Source organism: Lasioglossum baleicum, chromosome 8 (genome assembly GCF_051020765.1).
Source record: "Lasioglossum baleicum chromosome 8, iyLasBale1, whole genome shotgun sequence".
In the NCBI taxonomy this organism is placed as follows: Eukaryota; Metazoa; Arthropoda; class Insecta; order Hymenoptera; family Halictidae; genus Lasioglossum; species Lasioglossum baleicum.
Window position 1 is genome coordinate 531,171 of NC_134936.1, and position 19,681 is coordinate 550,851.

Here is a 19,681-nt window from a genome sequence, read left to right on the forward strand (position 1 = left end):
ATTTTGCTCCACCAAGTTGATCTAATATATCGGTGATGTTAGGGAGAGGGTACGCATCACTAACCGTTTCCTCGTTTAGCTTACGGTAATCAATTACCATGCGCCAACGAGCTTTGCCGGAAGAATCAGGCTTTTTGGGAACAATCCATACAGGCGAATTATAAGGGGACATTGAGGATTGAATTGTTTCGTCTTTAAGTAAACTATCCACCTGTTCGGTAATTTCGTCTCTATGGGCAGGAGGGAACCTATATTGTCTAGTGTTAATGGGCTTTTCGCCAGCTGTTATTATAACATGTTCAGCCGCATTAGTACAACCTAACTTATCCCCAGGGAGATGAAATTGATATGGGAAATCGCCTATTATTTCTAAAATGCTATCCTTTTCTACTTCGTTTAGATGGTTTAAATTGAGGCCTTTGAGTAGTTCGGCAACTCTTCGACCATGGGCCCTAGATCTTTCCGTATCGGGGTCTCCTTTCCGAGCAGATCGCGGAGATGGGGATGCGACATCAAAATCCTCCAATTCTACGGGAGGTAATTTAAGAGAAACATGGCTGGGAGTAGTATTGATTGCGAAGATTTTTGTAAATCCACCTTCTTGCCTGGCCAGGACTTCCCCGATGAAGATTCCTGGTCCAGCGTCTATCCTACGAATGTAACCGAATTCTCTATCTGATTTTACAGGGACTGTTACTAAAACTTTAGTGCGAGGAGGCAATTCGACGGACGCAGAGGCAAGAGGGTAACGTCTGCCTCCGAGTTGCAAAATATTGGGGTATTTCTCCCTAAATATCAAGGTGCCCTCGTGCTTTACTAAGAACGACACCCCTAAAATTCCAGTTTCCCCGACAGGAAAATTGTCGTCAACAATCTGGAACTCCACTGGAATGTTATGAATGGGAACGCGAATTTGTCCGTGGGTACGTAATACTCCAGATCCGACTCCGGTCAAATCGTATACAATATCGGGGTCAACTAACGTTCCTTTACCTATTCCTTTCCGTTTAATTAGATTTATCTGAGCTCCTGTGTCTATGAGGAAAGAAGCCGTTCCTTCGTTAAAAGATTCGTGCTTCAACGTAATGACTGGTGATTGGACAATCTCGTTGGTATCTAGGTTTAGACAGATTCGGGAGGACCGGTGCGTGCAATAAGGGCTTCGTTCCGCGGTGCGCCTCGACGCGGTGGCCCTTGCCAGTTTAAAGGCCGCGAGTTTTTGTTAATCCCGGATGTTGAGGGTTGATTGTACTTATTCGCGCGACACTGGGACTCCACATGACCGGTCTTCCTACATGCGCGGCATCTAATTTCCCGGGAATTCCGTGCGTGGTTGGGAAGGTTAGTAGTGCAATGAGCGCGATCATGCCCCGGTTGATCGCATCTAAAACACCTTCTGTCGGATCGCGAATTTGTCACGTACAATCCGGCGTCGCGCACGGTGAGTTTAGAAGAGGTATATCGACGTTCCTCAGAAATTTCGCTTTCCAATCGAATTGCGGTTTTTATAGCGGATTGCAAGGTCTTTCTCTCTTAACCCTTTTGTGAAACCCGTTATCGCGGCTTGATTGAGGACAACTTGCGCGCCTATAAATTCTTCCGCGGTATATTTCTCTTTCGCCGCCTCGATTCCCCTATTTAAAATTTCGCTAACCCGGGCTCCATAAACTTCGACTCTCTCATCATCAATTTGTCGTATGTCTTTTAATTCGTTGTGAATCAAATCTACCTTAAAAAAACGCGCGAATGTCTCCTTTAAGAGGTTTATTAGGTCATCTAAACTGTTGACTTCGCGGTGATCCGAAACTAGGAAGTCGGCGTGCCCTACGATTTTATTCCTAATCAGGGCAAGAAGATTAGATTTATCGGCGGGTTTGACTCTATCGTTGGCAAGTTTGCATTGCCTTATAAATTTCATGACCGAACAAGATTGTCCATCAAATTGGGGTATAAGATCAATAGCAAGTTTTAATGGCATAAAAGAGTGTTCGGGTAAATTAACAGGAGAACTTGTTCCGATAGCTGCGGGGCTGTTGATATTAGAGGAGGCGCTTATACCATAAAAAGTAGGAGAATTAATTGGGGTACTCTGTATTGGAAAACTATTATCGGGTGGCGAAATGCTCATTTGAGGAAGAGCAACTGTAGATACTATTGGGGGTGACACAGGAGCTATGTCGTCAACAATAAATGAACTACCACTACTACTCAAGTTCATCTTACGTACTTTCCTACCTCTACGCGACATTTTGAAGCTACGCGACATTCTACGCGAGGTGAAAACAATGTAATTTTATCTTATCGACTTACAGGGGCTGCGCTGCTCGGATTATGCTAATATGGTCCACCACCAATCGTAATTTCCTGGTTCCTTGCTGTTGAATTCTCCGGCTGGATTCTCCTCGTCGTTGGCCGGATTCTCCTCGTCGTCGGCTGGATTCTCCTCGTCGTCGGCTGGATTCTCCTCGTCGTCGGCTGGATTCTTCGGGGGTGCGTGTGACAGGCAGGGTGTCTTGCACGGCCGCTGACGTCACTCGCTCTCTGGTATTTACCCAAGCTCCTGGGGAAACCGTGCGAAAACCCAGGAGAGAGAGATGCACCTTTCCAGGGCCTTCCACAAGCCGGCAGTATTGTCTCGTTGTTGATGGTCCAGTTGATTTCCGAAATTTTCTTCAAATCCCACTGCTGTCACCAAAAACTGCTATATTACGTCGCAGTGTGGTGGGATTAGGGAATTTATAGGGTTCGGGTGCCCGTGGAGCGCTAAAGCACTCTGCTCGTGGAAGGTTTTCAGAACAAACTCTTAGCAAGAAGATGTAACGAAAAATAGACATTATTTAATAGTGAAACGTTGTTGACTCTAAGATCTCAGACCAGAATCTGCTCGTATCCTCGTGTATCTGCTTCGTATTTTCCTCGTCCTGAAGTTTTCTCCTTCCAGGTTCCTTTTCCTTAGCCAATAGGAAAATTCGGATCTTCCAGCTGGACGTTGATTCGTCGGGTGGCTCGTCCTCGGTTGCAGCTCGATGGTGATTGGTGGTGGAGGTGCCTCAATAGCGCGCGCACGAGAGTGGGGTACGCGCGAGGGTGAAAGCCCGCCAAAACAAGGGTCGTGGGACCGAGCGAGAGAGAGGTCCGAGGGAGTCCCAAGAGGTCCTTGACTGTGAATTTACGACTTCCTGTCCTCGACCGATTCTAGACTTCGACTGTCTCTTTATGCGAAATTGGAGAACTCCTCCAAGAGGTTACGTGACTTTATCCAAATTCCTCGATTAGTCTCGCCCATCTGGTTTCGTCAAGGATCTCTGTGGAAGCCCCTTGTTTCCCTTACTTATTCTAAGCCTAAGCTATCGTGCCTGAATAAAATATATGTATATGAAATATACGGTTTTGAAACATTACGTTTTATATTCAAATTTCCCTCTCAGCGCCATTAATGGAACATACAGGGCAGTAGCGCTATTCGCGGCTATGTTCGCGTGATCAACGGGTCACGCTACAGTATGATGTAGTCGGATAGCTTCGGGGTCCCGAACAGACAGAGGAAGCAGGATACTTTCGGGAACCCGAAAAGGACATAGGTAGCCGGATACTTTCGGGAAACCGAAGCGTATCATACGTTCGGGAGCCCGACAGTTCTCGCCCGAAAATTCCCGACCCGACCCGAGCGTCGGGTTTCCCGAGATTTCGGGTTCTCGCACAATCCTGATTGTGACCAGTTCGTGTTGGTTCGAGGACGTTATTCGAATTCGCGAAAATTCGTACCGCGCTGTGTCGCGTGTTTCCCCGCGTTTACCGTTGACCAGGAGTCGCTCTCCTGAGAGGCTCGCGAGGCCGCGGATCGTGTGTCGCCGAATCCTCGTGCACGAGCTATTCGTGCCCTCGTGGCTTGTAAATTCACGCGAAGTCCTGTGACGACCGAGCTCAACGCGATCGAAATTATTCCGCGCGATCGGCCGAACATCCGCCGTCACTTTCGTGTTCGCGCCGGCAAATCTATTGACTACCGCCGGCATCGGCCGGCGGATTGTATGACCACCTCGTTTTAATAAACGACGATATTTTGCCCGATAACTACCGAGTAATTTCATCCCTCGTGAGAAACGTTCTCGTCGCGGGGAATGCCCCGTTCCTTTCCTCACGTGTTTCCCTGGACCCGTTCGCGGCCGTCACCGGCCTAAACGATGTTCGCAGATTCGACGTCATTTTGAGAACCGAGCGAATCGTTCGAGAGTTTCGCGTGGTACGGTATCGTACCTGGCGCCCGTTCACTTCGTGTACAATTTTGTCGTTCCGTTCGAATCTGCGAAGATATTTGTCTCGAGAGGACCACGTGTCGCGCGACCGAGCGTGGCCCGGTCGCAAGGCCATAATTTCTCGAAGTCGGTTATCTCTCTGTTCGCAGGGAAATAACCGGCGTGACACGTCATAAAGATCATAAAAGTGATTATATGTTCGAATCAGTCAGACCAGGAGTAATTTGTAAAGCATTACAACATTTAGTTAAAACACCATTGTATGTGAAATATGCTATTAAAGTAGATGATAAGTATTTCCAAAATTATGCAAGTTATGGTAGCGAAGAAATTAATTTCATAGTTGACAATAATGATGAAGTAGATGAGAAAGAAATGATTGACAATATTGAATTGGAAAATAAAAATGCAATCATTTTAGATCAAATAAATAATGATGAAGTATTACTTGTTGATAATAATGCTGCAGTAGCAGAAGGGCATTCTTCCGTTGTGAATATTATTGCACCAGGACAGGGGAAATATCCATTACCATGGCATAAAATGGATGATTTGGATGAATTGTGTTTCCCAAGAATATTTGCTGGATATTCTTTCAATTTGCCGAAATCAGTATCCTATTCGGATCGTATAAGATCCGAGGTTAGACGGTATGATCGAAGATCATGCATTCCTTCTAGGATTTTATTTATGGCTAAAAAATGTTTAGAGATATCATGTTTATCTAGTATAAATGTGTAACAGACCTGCACCGGGCAGGCCTGTTACTAGCAGAACCAAGTATCAAGGCGCGCCGAGTCGAAACGAACCGGGCCGAACTAGACCGAACCGAACCGTCGCGCACCACCGATACGCGCCCTGCGCCGCGCGACCACCGCGCCACGAAACCGATACCGATGGGAACGAGTCGACAGTGTTTCCCCCACGCGTATGAGAAAAGTCGAGAACATTCGCGAAGTCCAGCACCGCATCTATAAAAGCCGCTACGCGACCCCGGGAGGGCCTTCTTAGTTGAGACGAGACTCAGATCGGATCGTTCCTGTTAATATCCCTGCAAGTATCCCTTCCGGTGAAGAACTACGTTCCACCAAACCGAATACGGCGTACCGCCATCTTGTAACCAGTATTCCTGTTCCATGGAGGCATTCCACCGGTGACGAACTACGTTCCACTGCAACAGGGTAAGGCGTACCGCCGCCCTGAAAGGCCAAGGTGTACCACCAGCCTCCTCGTCACGACGTACCGTCCACGAGAACGACCGACGAGCACGATGAACCATCACTCGTCGCCGTAGAACCGCCTGAGAGGACGTAAACGCACGGTGAACCACCACGTTGAAGTCCGACCGACCCGACTCAGGCAGGGAGCCCTCCTCCCTTCCCGAAAATGTCCTTTTTCCCGTAGCATAGCCAGAGCACGACGTACCGTCACTCTATTCGCCAAGGTGTACCACCAGCGAGCTTGTTAAGGCGTACCGTCGACAAGAACGAACGGCGAGCACGACGAACCGTCACTCGCCGCCGTAGAACCGCCCGAGAGGATCATGACGTACGGCGAACCGCCACGTCACATATCCGACCGACCTGACTCGGGCAGGGGTTTCCTGACCTTCTGATCCTTCCGTTTACCTGTCCCGAAAATATATCCGCGTCGCGTCCGAGAAAGTAACGCGTTCCGTACCTGAAAACCGCGACGTGCGCGTCCGAGAAAAGTACTCGGAATCGTATCCGAAAGTCGCGGTTACCGAGTGAACATTCGCGACGAGCGAATCCAGAAAACCGCGTTCGCGAACGCGCCGGTAGCGAGCATCGTCAGTGAAACCGCCTGTGTCGTTATTTCGAAACCCGCGTATCACGTCCAGTTCCCCATCGACATTTTCCTCTCGTTGAACATCGAACTCTGGATCGGCGAGCTATAAGGACGAAGAGGAAGTCTCCGAACGTGACGACGAAACCAGGTTGTTACAAATGTCTGTTTGAGACGAATAAAAATGAATACGAATAAGAATTTACGTGCTCAAGATGTTTTGAATCAGGATTTTATGAATAATTTGATTGAATTTGATGACGGATTCAAGTTACTTAAAAATATTCGTTCATCGCCAGCATATTGGCAACAAAAAAAGGAAGAGTTACTAGCAATGATCCGTCAATTGGGTAAACCCACTTTCTTTATGACAGTGTCGGCTGCAGAAAGTTACTGGCCTGAGTTATTGCAGACATTGATGAAATATCGCGATGATGGTAAAACGTTATCTGTACAAGACGCATTCAATTTGGATTATAATACCAAAACTGATCTAATTAGAAATGATCCCGTTACATGCGCTCGATATTTCGATCATAAAGCACATAAGCTTATGTGGTTATTAAGACAAAAACAAAGTATTTTCGGAGAATATGAGGTTGTGGATAGTTATGAACGAGTGGAAATTCAGCAACGTGGAAGTCCACATGAACATATTTTTCTGTGGTTGAAAGGAGCACCTATGTACAATAGTGTTAAAGATAGACTCGATCATGTTGATAACAAAGAATTGATTGATTTAATTGACCGATTTATCACATGTAGATATGACAAAAATAATCCATATATTACATTTCAAATGCACAAACATAATCATAGTTGTTACAAAGGACAAAAGAATAAGCGGTGTCGATTTCATATCCCTTATCCAGTAATGAGAAGAACGATGATTCTGAAACCATTAAATAAAAATGAAATAGCACCTAAATCCTATAAACTTATTGATGAATTTATTAAATGAATTTTATAAGAAAAAAATAGTTATGAGCTATGATGAAATTCTAGAGAAACTGAATATGACTGATGAAGAATACCTATTAGCTATTCGAAGTGGTTTAAAACAAAAACGGGTATTCTGAAAACGATCCAGCCTTGAAGTAAATATTAATGGTTATAATGCAGATATTTTACAATTATTCGAATCGAATATGGATTTACAGTTTGTACTTGACGAATATTCGGCGGTGAGTTATGTAACTAATTACATTAGTAAAATTGAAGGAGGTTTATCAAAATTATTAAGGGAAGCTGCTATTGATTGTGATAATAACAATAAGACTGTTAGAGAAAAACTTCGAAATATTACCAATGTTTTTTTAAATAGTAATTTAATGTCTGCACAGGAAGCAGCCTATCATGTTTTATCATTACCTTTATCAAAGCAAAGTAGAAAGACAGTATACATTAATACCAATCCGATATCAGAACGTGTATTAATGTTAAAATCTGAGAGTGCTTTAAAAAAATTAAATGAGGACTCCACCGAAATTTATATGGATGATATATTTGATAATTATGGTAGAAGAGATATTGATTTACATGATATGTGCCTCGCTGATTTTGCAGCGAATTACCAAAAGATCAGGAAAAAGAAACAAGAGGAAGGTGATGCTGACAATAATGACGAAAATGACGAAGTAAATGATTTCAGATTTCGGCAGCAACCAGCTATTATTAGATACAGACGATATAACATGAAACAAGATCCATCAAATTATTATAGAGAGAGAATATTGTTATTCATGCCTTGGCTGGATGAACCAAGTGAAGTTGAAAATATTGATCATGAAATGGTTTATAAAAATAATATATATGTTATTGAAACAAATCAAGAAAAATTTTCAATAACACTGTCCAACAAATTTCAACTTTTTTTGTGATTTCAATATACTGTTGGGTCCTTCTTATAGAGTTTTTTGCGCTGATTCCGAATCTGGTTTTAATTTTTTCCCTATACGTCCAGTTTTTGAGAAAATAGAGTTTTAAAAAAAGACATATTTTTCAACTTTAAACAAATATTGCGATGTTATTATAAAAGATATTGAATTGTTGTTTACAGCAAACGATTCTGTAGACTTTCCCGAATACAGTGATATCCAATATTAATACATTATGATTGTTTAAACATGTTTAAACAATGATTAAAGACGGAGATGCACCACTTTTGCACCAATTTTTGCGGATATTTTCGAATTTATCTCAAAAAATAAGGGTCCAGCGAAAAATTGAACTATACCACGTGAAAGAGCAGACTTTTATCTTGAGAAACCCCCTTGTGAAGTTTGCATGGTCGACGTTTTTACCGAACCAGAAAGCAAAATATCTTCGCCCGACATGCGTTGACGCCAGTGGTGCTCTTCCACTAGCGCGGTCGTTCGTCGGGATACGGCGCGGCGCGCTGCGGTGAAACGGCGCGTGGCTATAAGCGCGCAATTATGTCAGCTTACTTAAATGTAATATTTTATTAAATGTGTTATACTATTGTTATTTATTATTTATTAGTATATTTATTCTGTATAAATTATTTTATGTATTTTTTAATGTTAGTCTCTCGTTTATAGTATATTTAATACAAAAAATACCTTTTGTAACAAAAAAATAATTTATTCACACACTACACTATTACACTATTTACAATGCTAATATATATTTGTACACTATTCAGATATAATACACTATATCGATTTAATATGGAGCAAACTATTTTAATTATGTATTTAAGTCAATAAAAATAGTCCCGTTTATATTGATAGATATGATAGATATAATATAGATTGATAGATATAATACACTACTAAAATACATATATTATATACACAACAACTAAAATACTATAAATAACTATAAATGTTTTTTATGAAGTTTTATACGTAGCAATGCAGATTTGAAATGCTTGACACGACTGATTTCAACAAACACAAAGCCGAAACTGAACTCTAGCATCAGTTTTCTTAAGAACCAACACGATATTTTGAAATAAATGACGGTCTACGGACAACGGAATACATACAATGTAAGGAAAGTCTGCAATGCGGTGACTGAAAAATTTTATTTTCAGTAATTGTCGTCTTATCTATGTATTGTGATCATAGTGCCAATGAACACTCGAGATTCTTCCGAGTAAAATAAGTCCAAACACAATATAAACGGGACTATTTTTATTGACTTAAATACATAATTAAAATAGTTTGCTCCATATTAAATCGATATAGTGTATTATATCTGAATAGTGTACACATATATATTAGCATTGTAAATAGTGTAATAGTGTAGTGTGTGAATAAATTATTTTTTTGTTACAAAAAGGTATTTTTTGTATTAAATATACTATAAACGAGAGACTAACATTAAAAAATACATAAAATAATTTATACAGAATAAATATACTAATAAATAATAAATAACAATAGTATAACACATTTAATAAAATATTACATTTAAGTAAGCTGACATAATTGCGCGCTTATAGCCACGCGCCGTTTCACCGCAGCGCGCCGCGCCGTATCCCGACGAACGACCGCGCTAGTGGAAGAGCACCACTGGCGTCAACGCATGTCGGGCGAAGATATTTTGCTTTCTGGTTCGGTAAAAACGTCGACCATGCAAACTTCACAGGGGGGTTTCTCAAGATAAAAGTCTGCTCTTTCGCGTGGTATAGTTCAATTTTTCGCTGGACCCTTATTTTTTGAGATAAATTCGAAAATATCCGCAAAAATTGGTGCAAAAGTGGTGCATCTCCGTCTTTAATCATTGTTTAAACATGTTTAAACAATCATAATGTATTAATATTGGATATCACTGTATTCGGGAAAGTCTACAGAATCTTTTGCTGTAAACAACAATTCAATATCTTTTATAATAACATCGCAATACTTGTTTAAAGTTGAAAAATATGTCTTTTTTTAAAACTCCATTTTCTCAAAAACTGGACGTATAGGAAAAAAATTGAAACCAGATTCGGAATCAGCGCAAAAAACTCTATAAGATGGACCCAACAGTATATTGAAATCACAAAAAAAGTTGAAATTTGTTGGACAGTGTTATTTTGATAAATTGCCCGGCGGAGATATGGATAAAATAATAGTATTATTATGTGCTCCTTCCGGCAAGGCTGCTTTTTTAATTAATGGAGTAACAATTCATTCTGCTTTCGCTTTACCAATTAATCAATTTGGAGTTACTTTACCACAGTTGTCAAGCGACTTAGCCAACAATATTCGTGAAAAATTATCAAAAGTACAATTACTCACAATCGATGAAATATCGATGGTAAGTTGCACAATACTAGGCTACATTGATACACGTTTAAGGCAAATAAATGGTAAAAATGAATCATTTGGTGGTCTGTCTGTATTAGCAGTTGGGGATTTAAATCAATTACCACCTGTACGAGATAAACCTGTTTATCAAGTCTCGAGACGAAACGAAATGGCTCCCTTTATTGATATTAATCCACTATGGAACGAATTTGAATTTTATGAATTGACGGAAGTTATGCGACAAAAAGATGATTTGGCGTTTATAAATGCTCTAAATAATTTAGCTCTCGGAGAAATGTCTGAAGATGACATAAAATTAATTAACTCGAGAGAAATTAAAAATCAAAATGATATTCCAGATATAGCAATAAGATTATATGCAACTAATGCTAATGTTACTGCTTACAATAATCGAAAAATATCCCAATGCAAGATAGGTGATTTCAATTACAATATATTAAATTGCAAGGATAATGGTAATAATTATTTGATTAACCTTTTGAACAAGTACAATTTAAAAACTAAATTACCATCCAATAGTATAACGACCAATTTGAATACGCAAATGGATATCATTTTCTCAAATGTCGATGATATAGATTGCGGTGTTTATGAAACATATTTCAGCTATCATAAGCCCATTTATGCAATCCTCGATAAGAAGGTTGTCAAATATAAAAAAGAAGAGAATGTAGAGAAAACAGATGTAACAATCGCAAATAAAAGGGGGCGCCAGGAGGCACTGAGAGAGTAAGGACGTGTGTCAGAGTGTTAAGCGATTTTTTGGAGTTTTAAGTGGGAAAACTAACGGAGAAAAATCAGAGAGCAAAGGTAGAGGAGGCGGAAGCATCAAGGGAAGGATCCAGATGTAAGAGAAAGTAAGGAGAAACAACGTTTAGGCAGAAATAGGAGGAAAAACCTCTCCATAACACGTGGCAAGTAAGAAACAGTCGGTATAGTGACGTGTGACAAGCAATTAAGCAGCGAGATAATAGGTGGAGCTAGGTGAGAGGATCAAGAGGAGTAGAAATATTGACCGATAAGGCATCGATCGGTCGATAAGGTGGGTAGCCGGAAAAGATTTAGGCTAACTAAAATAGCACCTGCTACTGAGCTCCACACATAAAAACAACAACGATAAACTAGGAAAGAAAGGAAGACCAACGTTGGCGGTACAGCTAGGACGTCAAAGAGCTGGAAGCGTGGGAAGTATAGAGGAATCTTTCAAAAGAAAAAGAGAGGGGATAGAGAGAGAGAAAAGGCAGAAAAGGAAATATTAGAAAACTTCCAAAAACAAAGAAAAAGAGGGGGAAGGAACCAAAGAAGAGAGAGATACCTGTACCGCGGCAGAAGACAAAGACAAAAATATGGAAGAATTAACTGAATTAATAAAATCAATAAAGAAAGACACAATGGAAATAAAACAAGAGAACAGTGAGATAAAACAAGAATTGAAAAACCTAAAAGAAGATTGGATCCGTAGACAAGCAGAATGGGGAAAAGAAAAAAGAGAAATAGAAGTGTTGTAAACTCTAGCTAATGACAGGATAAACTAGAGGGGTGTTGTTGCTCGCTCGCTTCGCGAGTTTCGCAAGTAGGGTTGTCGTAGCTCGCTCGCTTTGCGAGCTCGCGAGAGGGTTAGTGGTACGGATGTTATTTGGTGTGTGACTCTCCACGAGCCACACAAAGAACTTCCCGATTCGTTAGTTGCAGTATATTATTATCATTATTAAGTGTACGTTTTAAGAAGATTATACGTTTTCAGGGAAATTCAATAGTTTTCTACTTATCAAAATGTTTGCTATATGGCGTCGCATTAAACCAACATCGTATGCTCGTTGCTCGCTTGGTTCCTTGTTATAGCATACTAATGTTGCAAAATAAATTGTCTTAATTAGTTTTTCGCAAACGATACAACTCCTCATTATCCGGGTTTGCAGTCTTGGTTTTCTTCGATACTGTTAATTTAAATTGTCCCAAAATATATTATATAAACCGCGCTCAATTTTGAAACTCTGCTCAGTGCTACATACAAGATTTGTAAAGTTCGCCTTTCTGATTTTTTAAAATCCAAACATACTTTCTCGTATGTTTGTCCCTGACTTTTATGAATCGTAATCGCTTCAGCAGGAACCACTGGAAATTGACTACGTGTGATTTGATATTTTTCCTCACTCGACATATTTACTTGATTCGATATTTTTATTATTGGTGTAAAATTTTGATCAATATTTGCATTTTTCATATAATCACGATAACGAGTTCTTACTTTCAGTCCTACTCTGGCCAATTGAAAATCTAACCACAATATACACCGAATTTTAGTATTTTCTTGAAAAGTAATAAATTTTAATATTCCGCATGTGTGCTCCATTAACCAATCCGTTTTCAACAACAATGTTATTAATAATTATCATATAGTTTATATTAATTTTCAATTTAATCTCAGTTAATAATTCGTTTTGAACTGATTGTGTTTTTAAAGATTGTAATACACATTTTTTTTTGTACTTTCATCGATATTCTTCGAAAATGTATTCTCGGTAGTAGAGATGATTAACTCACTCTTGCATTGGGATAATTTTCGATTATTGTAAGAGGAAACATCATCGTAAGGCACAAAAAAAAATTTTTTTTAATTTTAAAAAAATCGAAAAAAAATTTTTTGTGCAATTACGTTTGTTTCTTCGGTGGAAACTTTCCGTTCTCTCGTATAAATTGCATTGTTGAATGAACTTCTTTCGAAAAAAACTAAAAAACTACTTGACCAAAATGGACCAAAATCTAATCAGCTCTAAGTTACAGCGGGACACATCGATTGCATCATTCATCATCCTGATCACGTTGTTACTTTTTCTGAAAACGTTAACGAAAAATTTGATTACATAGAAACGGCCACACACACACACACACACACGAACATCTTGCTGAAAATAGTCTAAAATGACTGCAATGACCATGAAACGTGAAGATCTGCTAAAAAATCGATTTTCGGGGTCATTACAATAACTTCCCTATAAAATCGGGAAGTTAAAAAATGGAAAGATAGTGAGATTAAAGGGTGAGTCAGGTATGTGTAACAAGAAAGTATATTTTAACTGAATAAACAAAATTACAAAAGGAAAATGAGATGAATGTGTGATGGTGTGATGATCGACTACGGTCGGTGTGGATAGCGAGTATCGCGAGGCTAACCGGGCGTAACGATGTGAGCGAAATAGTAACGTGTCAGTATGACAAGAAGGTAACAGAACTTCCCCGATGAGCGCATGTACATCTCTTTTATACCCGCGTGGGCCCTCGGTTTTGGAAGGATTAAGGAGTGGGGACTTTAAATTTAAGCTGGTAGGATCGCGGCAACGTTCATTAGGTTAATGACCTAATAAACGGTGCCGCGGGGGAGACAAAGGAATAGGGTAACGGAATTGGAGTAAGGAAAACATGATGCGATGGCCCACGGTACAATTTTCCGGGTTCAATGAACGCTGCGATCCGGCGAGATTTACATCGGCGGTCGATCACCTCGCCGGTTGTTGTCATTTCGCCCAGCTGATATCGCTGTGGCGCTGGGCAAAAACTCTCGCACGCGTTCTTATGTCGATTGAGCGTATACAGATGATGCGATCGCTTTGACGGTTCGGAATCGCCTTGCATATTAACAAGAAAACTGGACCGCAGGTTTTCGAACATTCCGCCCGCCTTCGGCTGTCGCCGAACATAATAAAAATTAATGTAACAGGAATTCGAAGTTAAAATTACTGGCTCTGATCGCGGTACAAAGGAACAATCTTCGTGATGGGGCGTTTAAATTGACTTGTCGCGGTTCGTACGGTAACGACTCGAACAAGCCCGTCGGATCCCGGATGTACCTCTGTAACACGAGCTAGCGGCCACTTGCAAGGTGGTGTCAGCTCCGACTTGATTAGAACCAGCTCCCCGATGGTCAGTGATGGATGCGTGGTGGTCCATTTTTTCCGCGTCTGGAGCTGGTGCAGGTATTCGCTGGACCAGCGGCGCCAGAAATGCTCTACCCGTTGTTGTTGCTGTTGCCATCGGGAGAGCCGGTGCGTCGGGACGTCCTGCAGCGTTGGTTCGGGCACGGCCAACAGAGGTTCTCCAATAAGGAAATGTCCTGGCGTCAGGGGACTGAGGTCCTCTGGATCGTCGGTCAGCGCCTGCAGTGGGCGTGAGTTGAGGCAAGCCTCCACCTGACAAAGAACGGTGGTGAGCTCCTCGAACGTCAGGGTTGCGTCGCCGATGACGCGCCGCAGATGATGTTTGACGGAGCGGACAGCAGCTTCCCACAGTCCACCAAAGTGTGGTGCGGCGGGTGGAATTAATTTCCATTGCACACCGTTGTTGGACATGTGATGGGAGATGGCCGCTGCCTCCTTGGACGAGGCGGTGAACAATCGTCGCAACTCCTGGTCTGCTCCTTCAAAGTTGGTCCCGCAGTCGCTGCTCAGGGTGGAACACAGGCCGCGCCGATCGGAGAAACGGCGGAAGGCAGCTAGGAAGGCGGAGGTTGAGTAGTCGGAGACAGCTTCGATGTGTACGGCTCGAGTGCTGAAACAGACAAAAATCGCAACGTATCCTTTGGTCGCTTTGTGTCCTCGTCCTGCCGTCATCCGGATGAGCATCGGGCCAGCATAGTCAACGCCGGTGTGGAGAAAAGGTCGCGCCGGAGTCACCCTTGTTGAAGGGAGGTCACCCATCATTTGCTCCTTCGTTGCCGCCCGCCATCGAAGGCATACGATGCATCGGGAGATGCACTGTTTCACCATTCGCCGGCCTTGTGGAACCCAAAATCGTTGACGAATGGAGGCCAGCGTGAGTTGCACTCCTCCGTGCAGGGTGCGCCGGTGGTGATGGCCGATGACAAGGCAGGTGAGGGGGGACTCCGGAGCCAAAATGATCGGGTGCTGCTCGTCGAATGATAGCAGCGAATGTTTCAGGCGACCTCCAACGCGTAGAATGCCTTGGCCATCCAGAAATGGTGCCATCGCACGGAGTGGAGATGACCGTCCGACCGTACCGCAGGTGGACACTGCGGTGATGACATCAGAGTAATCGCAGCGCTGGGCAAGTTGGATCACGCGAAGCTCTGCCTGTCGTAGCTCGTCTGGTCGTAACTCCAGACTTTGTGAACCTCTACGTGATATGTTTCGCCATCGTAAACACCAGGCGGTGATTCTCAGGAGGCGATCGAAGGACGAGTATCGTAGGAGAAGCGGAGGTGCGACATGGATGCTGGTGTGGAGAGATGCTGCTGTGGACTTTTCTTCTTCTGTTGTGATGAAAGCAGGAAGGGCTGAGTCCCACGTACAGGGTGGACTGATCAGCCATCCTGGACCGTGCCACCAAAGCGGATGGTCGCGCAACTGGGCGGATGATGTTCCTCGCGAGGCGCAGTCCGCCGGGTTGTCCTTCGTGCCCACATGGTGTAGGCGAACGTCTGGAACGGTAGTCTGAAACTCAGAAACGCGGTTGGCGACGTACGTGTTCCAGCGGGACGGCTCGCCTCGTAACCATGCTAGCGCGACGGTAGAGTCTGACCACAGGTGCACCTCGTCGACTGTGATCCGCTGCTCTCGGCGAATGTGGGAGAGTAGTCGAGCTCCTAATACAGCAGCGCAAAGTTCGAGCCGAGGAAGAGACACGACCTTCAGTGGCGCAGTCTTCGATTTTGCCACTAACAGCGAGGCGGAGGCGGTCTTAGTGGTGTCTTCGATGCGGAGATACGCCACTGCAGCGAAGGCCTTCTGACTTGCATCGACGAAAATATGCAGGTGACTGGACGACTGTTCGCTGGTCACTCCGATCCACCGTGGAATGCGAATCTCAGCCAAAAGGTGGGCATCTCGGTGATTATGTCCTTCCACTGCTCCGTCGCCAGGGGGGGAAGCACGTCGTCCCATTCCAGCTGCTCTTTCCAGAGCTGTTGCATCAGGATCTTGCCTCGGATGACGAAAGGCGCTAACCAGCCAAGGGGATCGAATAATTTTGCTACAGGACATGGCGCTTGGTAGGTATGGGAAGGGAGCTGGAAGGTTTCACGGAGAAGGAAAGGTCGTCCGTGTCGGGATGCCATGTGAGTCCCAGTGCGCTGCAGCCTAGCTCGGGATGCCACGGCAACGCTGACGACGTTGCCAGAGAATCAGGTGGCAACCTGGATAACAGGGTAGAATGATTGGCGTTCCACTTCTTCAGGGTGAATCTGCCCGCCCTGCAGAGTCCAATTATGCTCTCCTGCACTTGTAACGCCTCGTAGGTGGTGTCTGCCCCCGACAGTATGTCATCTACGTAGGTGGATTCCTGCAGGAGGGTTGCGCCGATCGGAAACCGTGCTCCTTCGTCCTTAGCAAGTTGGAGGAGCGTCCGGATGGCGAGGTAAGGAGCGCAGGTCAGACCATACGTGACCGTGGTAAGATGGTAAGGGATGATGGGCTGGTCAGGACTGTCTCTCCACAGGATCCGTTGGTAGTAACAGTCGTCACGATGGATCTTGATCTGCCGGTACATCTTCTCGATGTCGGCGATGAAAGCAACTCGGTGTCGCCTCCACCGGAGTAGGACGTCCATCAGATTCAACTGTAATTTAGGACCAGCTGATAGGTGGTCATTCAACGACGTGCCGGTGGACGACTTCTTAGACCCGTTGAAGACGACCCTCAGTTTGGTGGAGGAGTCCGTGACCTTCATCACCCCATGATGAGGCAGATAGAAATGGGGGCGATGCGTGACCCAATCTTCTTCCGGAACTGGCTGCATATGCCCGAGCTCCCGATAATCCGCCATGAACTGGTTGTAGGCCATCCGTAGCTGGTGATTTCCGTGGAGTCGTCGCTCGTTGGCCAATAGAATTTTCCTGGCTGCGCCGTGTGTCTCTCCCAGGACCTGCGAATGGTTGTTAAAACACAATCTCACCACGTATCTGCCATCGTTCTCTCGAGTGTGGGTGTTTGCGAACATGGAGTCGCAGGCTGCTTCCTCGCTGGACATTGGTTTGTCCGAAGTTGAAACCTCCTCCTGTTCCCAGAACCGTCGAACCAGAGATGTCAAATCGTCGATGGTGCAGGCGTGGGCGAAGGCAGTTGATGAGGACGAACCCGATCTCGTGGTGGGACCTGACAGAATCCAGCCGAAGATTGTTTCCTGCGCGATCGGCATGCGGCGTCCACCACGACGAATTCCGTCTAAAATGATCGTCGGGTACACGTCGGCTCCCAACAAGAGTTCGATCGGCTGCGTGGACGTTGTGTCAGGGTCAGCTAGCGTGAGCCCTGCGATGTGAGGCCATGTATGTGATCCATGATGTCCTGGTGGACGGTAGTGCGTGAGGCGCGGCAGGATGAGCGCCTCCACGGTGCGGCAGATGGACGACTGGTCTCGAGGTGCGATCGTAAGCGTGGCCTTGCCTCACACCGTTGCTGTAGGATTTGCACCAGCTCCCACGACAACATGCGAGCAGGATGTCCTCGAGGCTCGCAGGGTTTGCAACAGTGATTCGCTGACCAGTGTCACCTCGGAGCATGGATCTATGAGGGCTCGGACAGTACGGATCCGACCATGCGCCCCCACAGAAATAAGAGCGGTGGCGAGTATGACTGCAGCTGGGTCGTTCTGAAGCCCTGAACCGTTGGAGGTGACCATGCTATTCACCTTCGTAGAACCTGTTCCACGTATGGCGTCGTGGAGTGTTGTGTGGTGCGGTTGCGCACACTGATGACACGTGTGTGTGGTTCGACACGCGTTGGTCTCATGTCGTCCAAGGCAGTTCTGGCAGAGCGCGGAGAACTTGACCCATTTCAATCGTTCCTGTGGCGATTTCCCCTTGTATGCCTGACAGAAATAGATTGGGTGCCTGCCCTGGCAAAGTGAGCAAGCTGTCCGCTTCTGGACGACGTCGGTGTCGGTAGAGGTGTGATGCGTCTTGACCTTGGTCGTTATAACTCGAGGTGCAGATCGCCGTGTCCCAGCTCGCGTCTCTATGGCCTCCAGTGTTCGGACCGTCTTCTCGAGAAACTCGAGCAGCTCAGAGAATGAGGGTGGGTCCGTTCTGCTGCCTAGTGACCGCTCCCAGTGCTTAAGTGTGTGGTCATCTAAAATTCGCACGACGTACTGGACCATCCAGAATGATGTGTCGTCGACGGGGATTTCGAGAGAGTTCAAGTTTGACGACACGTTACACATGCAGTTCAGAATCCGTGTGAGCTCTCCGGCAGTGTGGTTGCGGCACTCGGTCATGCTGAACAGCAGCTCGAACTGGGCATCGACGAGAAGCCTTCTATTCTCATATCGATGTTCCAACAACTCCCACGCCCGATGGAAATTGCGACCTGAGATTGGAACACGTTGGATGAGTTGAGCAGCTTCTCCGCTCAGCCTTGCAGTCAGGTAGTGGAACCGCTCTGCGTCGCTCCAGGAGTCGTTTCCCAGTACGAGAGTCGTGAAAAGATCTCTGTAGCGAATCCACTCATGATAGATCCCCGTGAAGGTGGGCAAGTCTGCCTGGGGAAGCGTGGACTGGGACACATGCACCTGGATTGGCGAGGTGTTCGCTGGTGCTGCGATAGTGCCGCCGTTGGCACCGTCGATCTGTCGATCGGACTCCAGCAGGTGAACAGGGATTAGGCATCGAAGCGTCACCGGTCATCGACTTCCTGGACGAATCGAGATCCTCGAACCACTCCATCAATTCGCCCCTCTGCAGACAGTATGCCTCTTCTCCGGAGCCAAAGATGTCCAGGGAGAAGTAGTCTCCCTTGCGGTCATCCTCCGTGGCGGCATGGCGAATGCTCACGTCGTAGTCTTGGAACTCCTTCCAACGGGCGTCCAGATTCCGCAACTGGACCTCGATGATAGCCTTCGTGACTTTGGCCTTGCCCAGCTTGCGGACGTTGTCACAAGTGCGAGCCATACGTCCATGCAGGACTTGTTGATCGGCAAACAATGTCTCCATGATGAGATGAATGAGAATGAGACGAGGAAAAAGGATGGATGCTCGTAGAATGCGATGGCGTCAGCGAAACGATGGAGTGTGCAAGGAGAAAGAGATGGTGGTAGTATAGACTGTATGTACGGATTCAGAAGGAATCCGGCTCGAAGGACCAAAATGTTGTAAACTCTAGCTAATGACAGGATAAAAAAATGGAAAGATAGTGAGATTAAAGGGTGAGTCAGGTATGTGTAACAAGAAAGTATATTTTAACTGAATAAACAAAATTACAAAAGGAAAATGAGATGAATGTGTGATGGTGTGATGATCGACTACGGTCGGTGTGGATAGCGAGTATCGCGAGGCTAACCGGGCGTAACGATGTGAGCGAAATAGTAACGTGTCAGTATGACAAGAAGGTA

The 19,681-nt window shown here is 44.7% G+C and overlaps 2 protein-coding genes and 1 long non-coding RNA gene across 3 annotated transcripts; 1 reads left to right on the plus strand and 2 right to left on the minus strand.

The window, feature by feature from the left end:
* LOC143211239 (uncharacterized) lies at positions 1-3,276 on the plus strand. The gene is made up of 3 exons (XR_013009418.1): positions 1-537; positions 688-923; positions 2,313-3,276. It is a non-coding gene; the product is annotated as an uncharacterized LOC143211239 (long non-coding RNA).
* A 10,800-nt stretch (positions 3,277-14,076) lies between these two features.
* Positions 14,077-16,239, minus strand: LOC143211611 (uncharacterized). Its single transcript, XM_076429443.1, has one exon. It carries the CDS (start codon positions 16,237-16,239, stop codon positions 14,077-14,079), a length of 2,163 nt encoding a protein of 720 aa, XP_076285558.1.
* Positions 16,240-16,327: 88 nt separating this feature from the next.
* On the minus strand, positions 16,328-19,283 carry LOC143211612 (uncharacterized). Its single transcript, XM_076429444.1, has 3 exons — positions 18,947-19,283; positions 17,747-18,888; positions 16,328-17,704 (listed from the first exon to the last, which is right to left on the minus strand). Exons 1-3 carry the CDS (start codon positions 19,281-19,283, stop codon positions 16,328-16,330), a joined length of 2,856 nt encoding a protein of 951 aa, XP_076285559.1.
* Between the last annotated feature and the right edge of the window lie 398 nt (positions 19,284-19,681).

What these genes read in the sequence shown, in the direction of transcription:
- LOC143211612 (XM_076429444.1), bottom strand. Translation starts at nt 19,283, where the DNA reads ATGGAGACATTGTTTGCCGATCAACAAGTCCTGCATGGACGTATGGCT. An exon ending in CGCTTCGATGCCTAATCCCT is followed by an intron (nt 18,889 to 18,946) that starts GTTCACCTGCTG and finishes GCACTATCGCAG; the next exon opens with CACCAGCGAACACCTCGCCA. An exon ending in GTGCAAATCCTACAGCAACG is followed by an intron (nt 17,705 to 17,746) that starts GTGTGAGGCAAG and finishes CCTCGAGACCAG; the next exon opens with TCGTCCATCTGCCGCACCGT.
- LOC143211611 (XM_076429443.1), bottom strand. Translation starts at nt 16,239, where the DNA reads ATGGGACGACGTGCTTCCCCCCCTGGCGACGGAGCAGTGGAAGGACAT.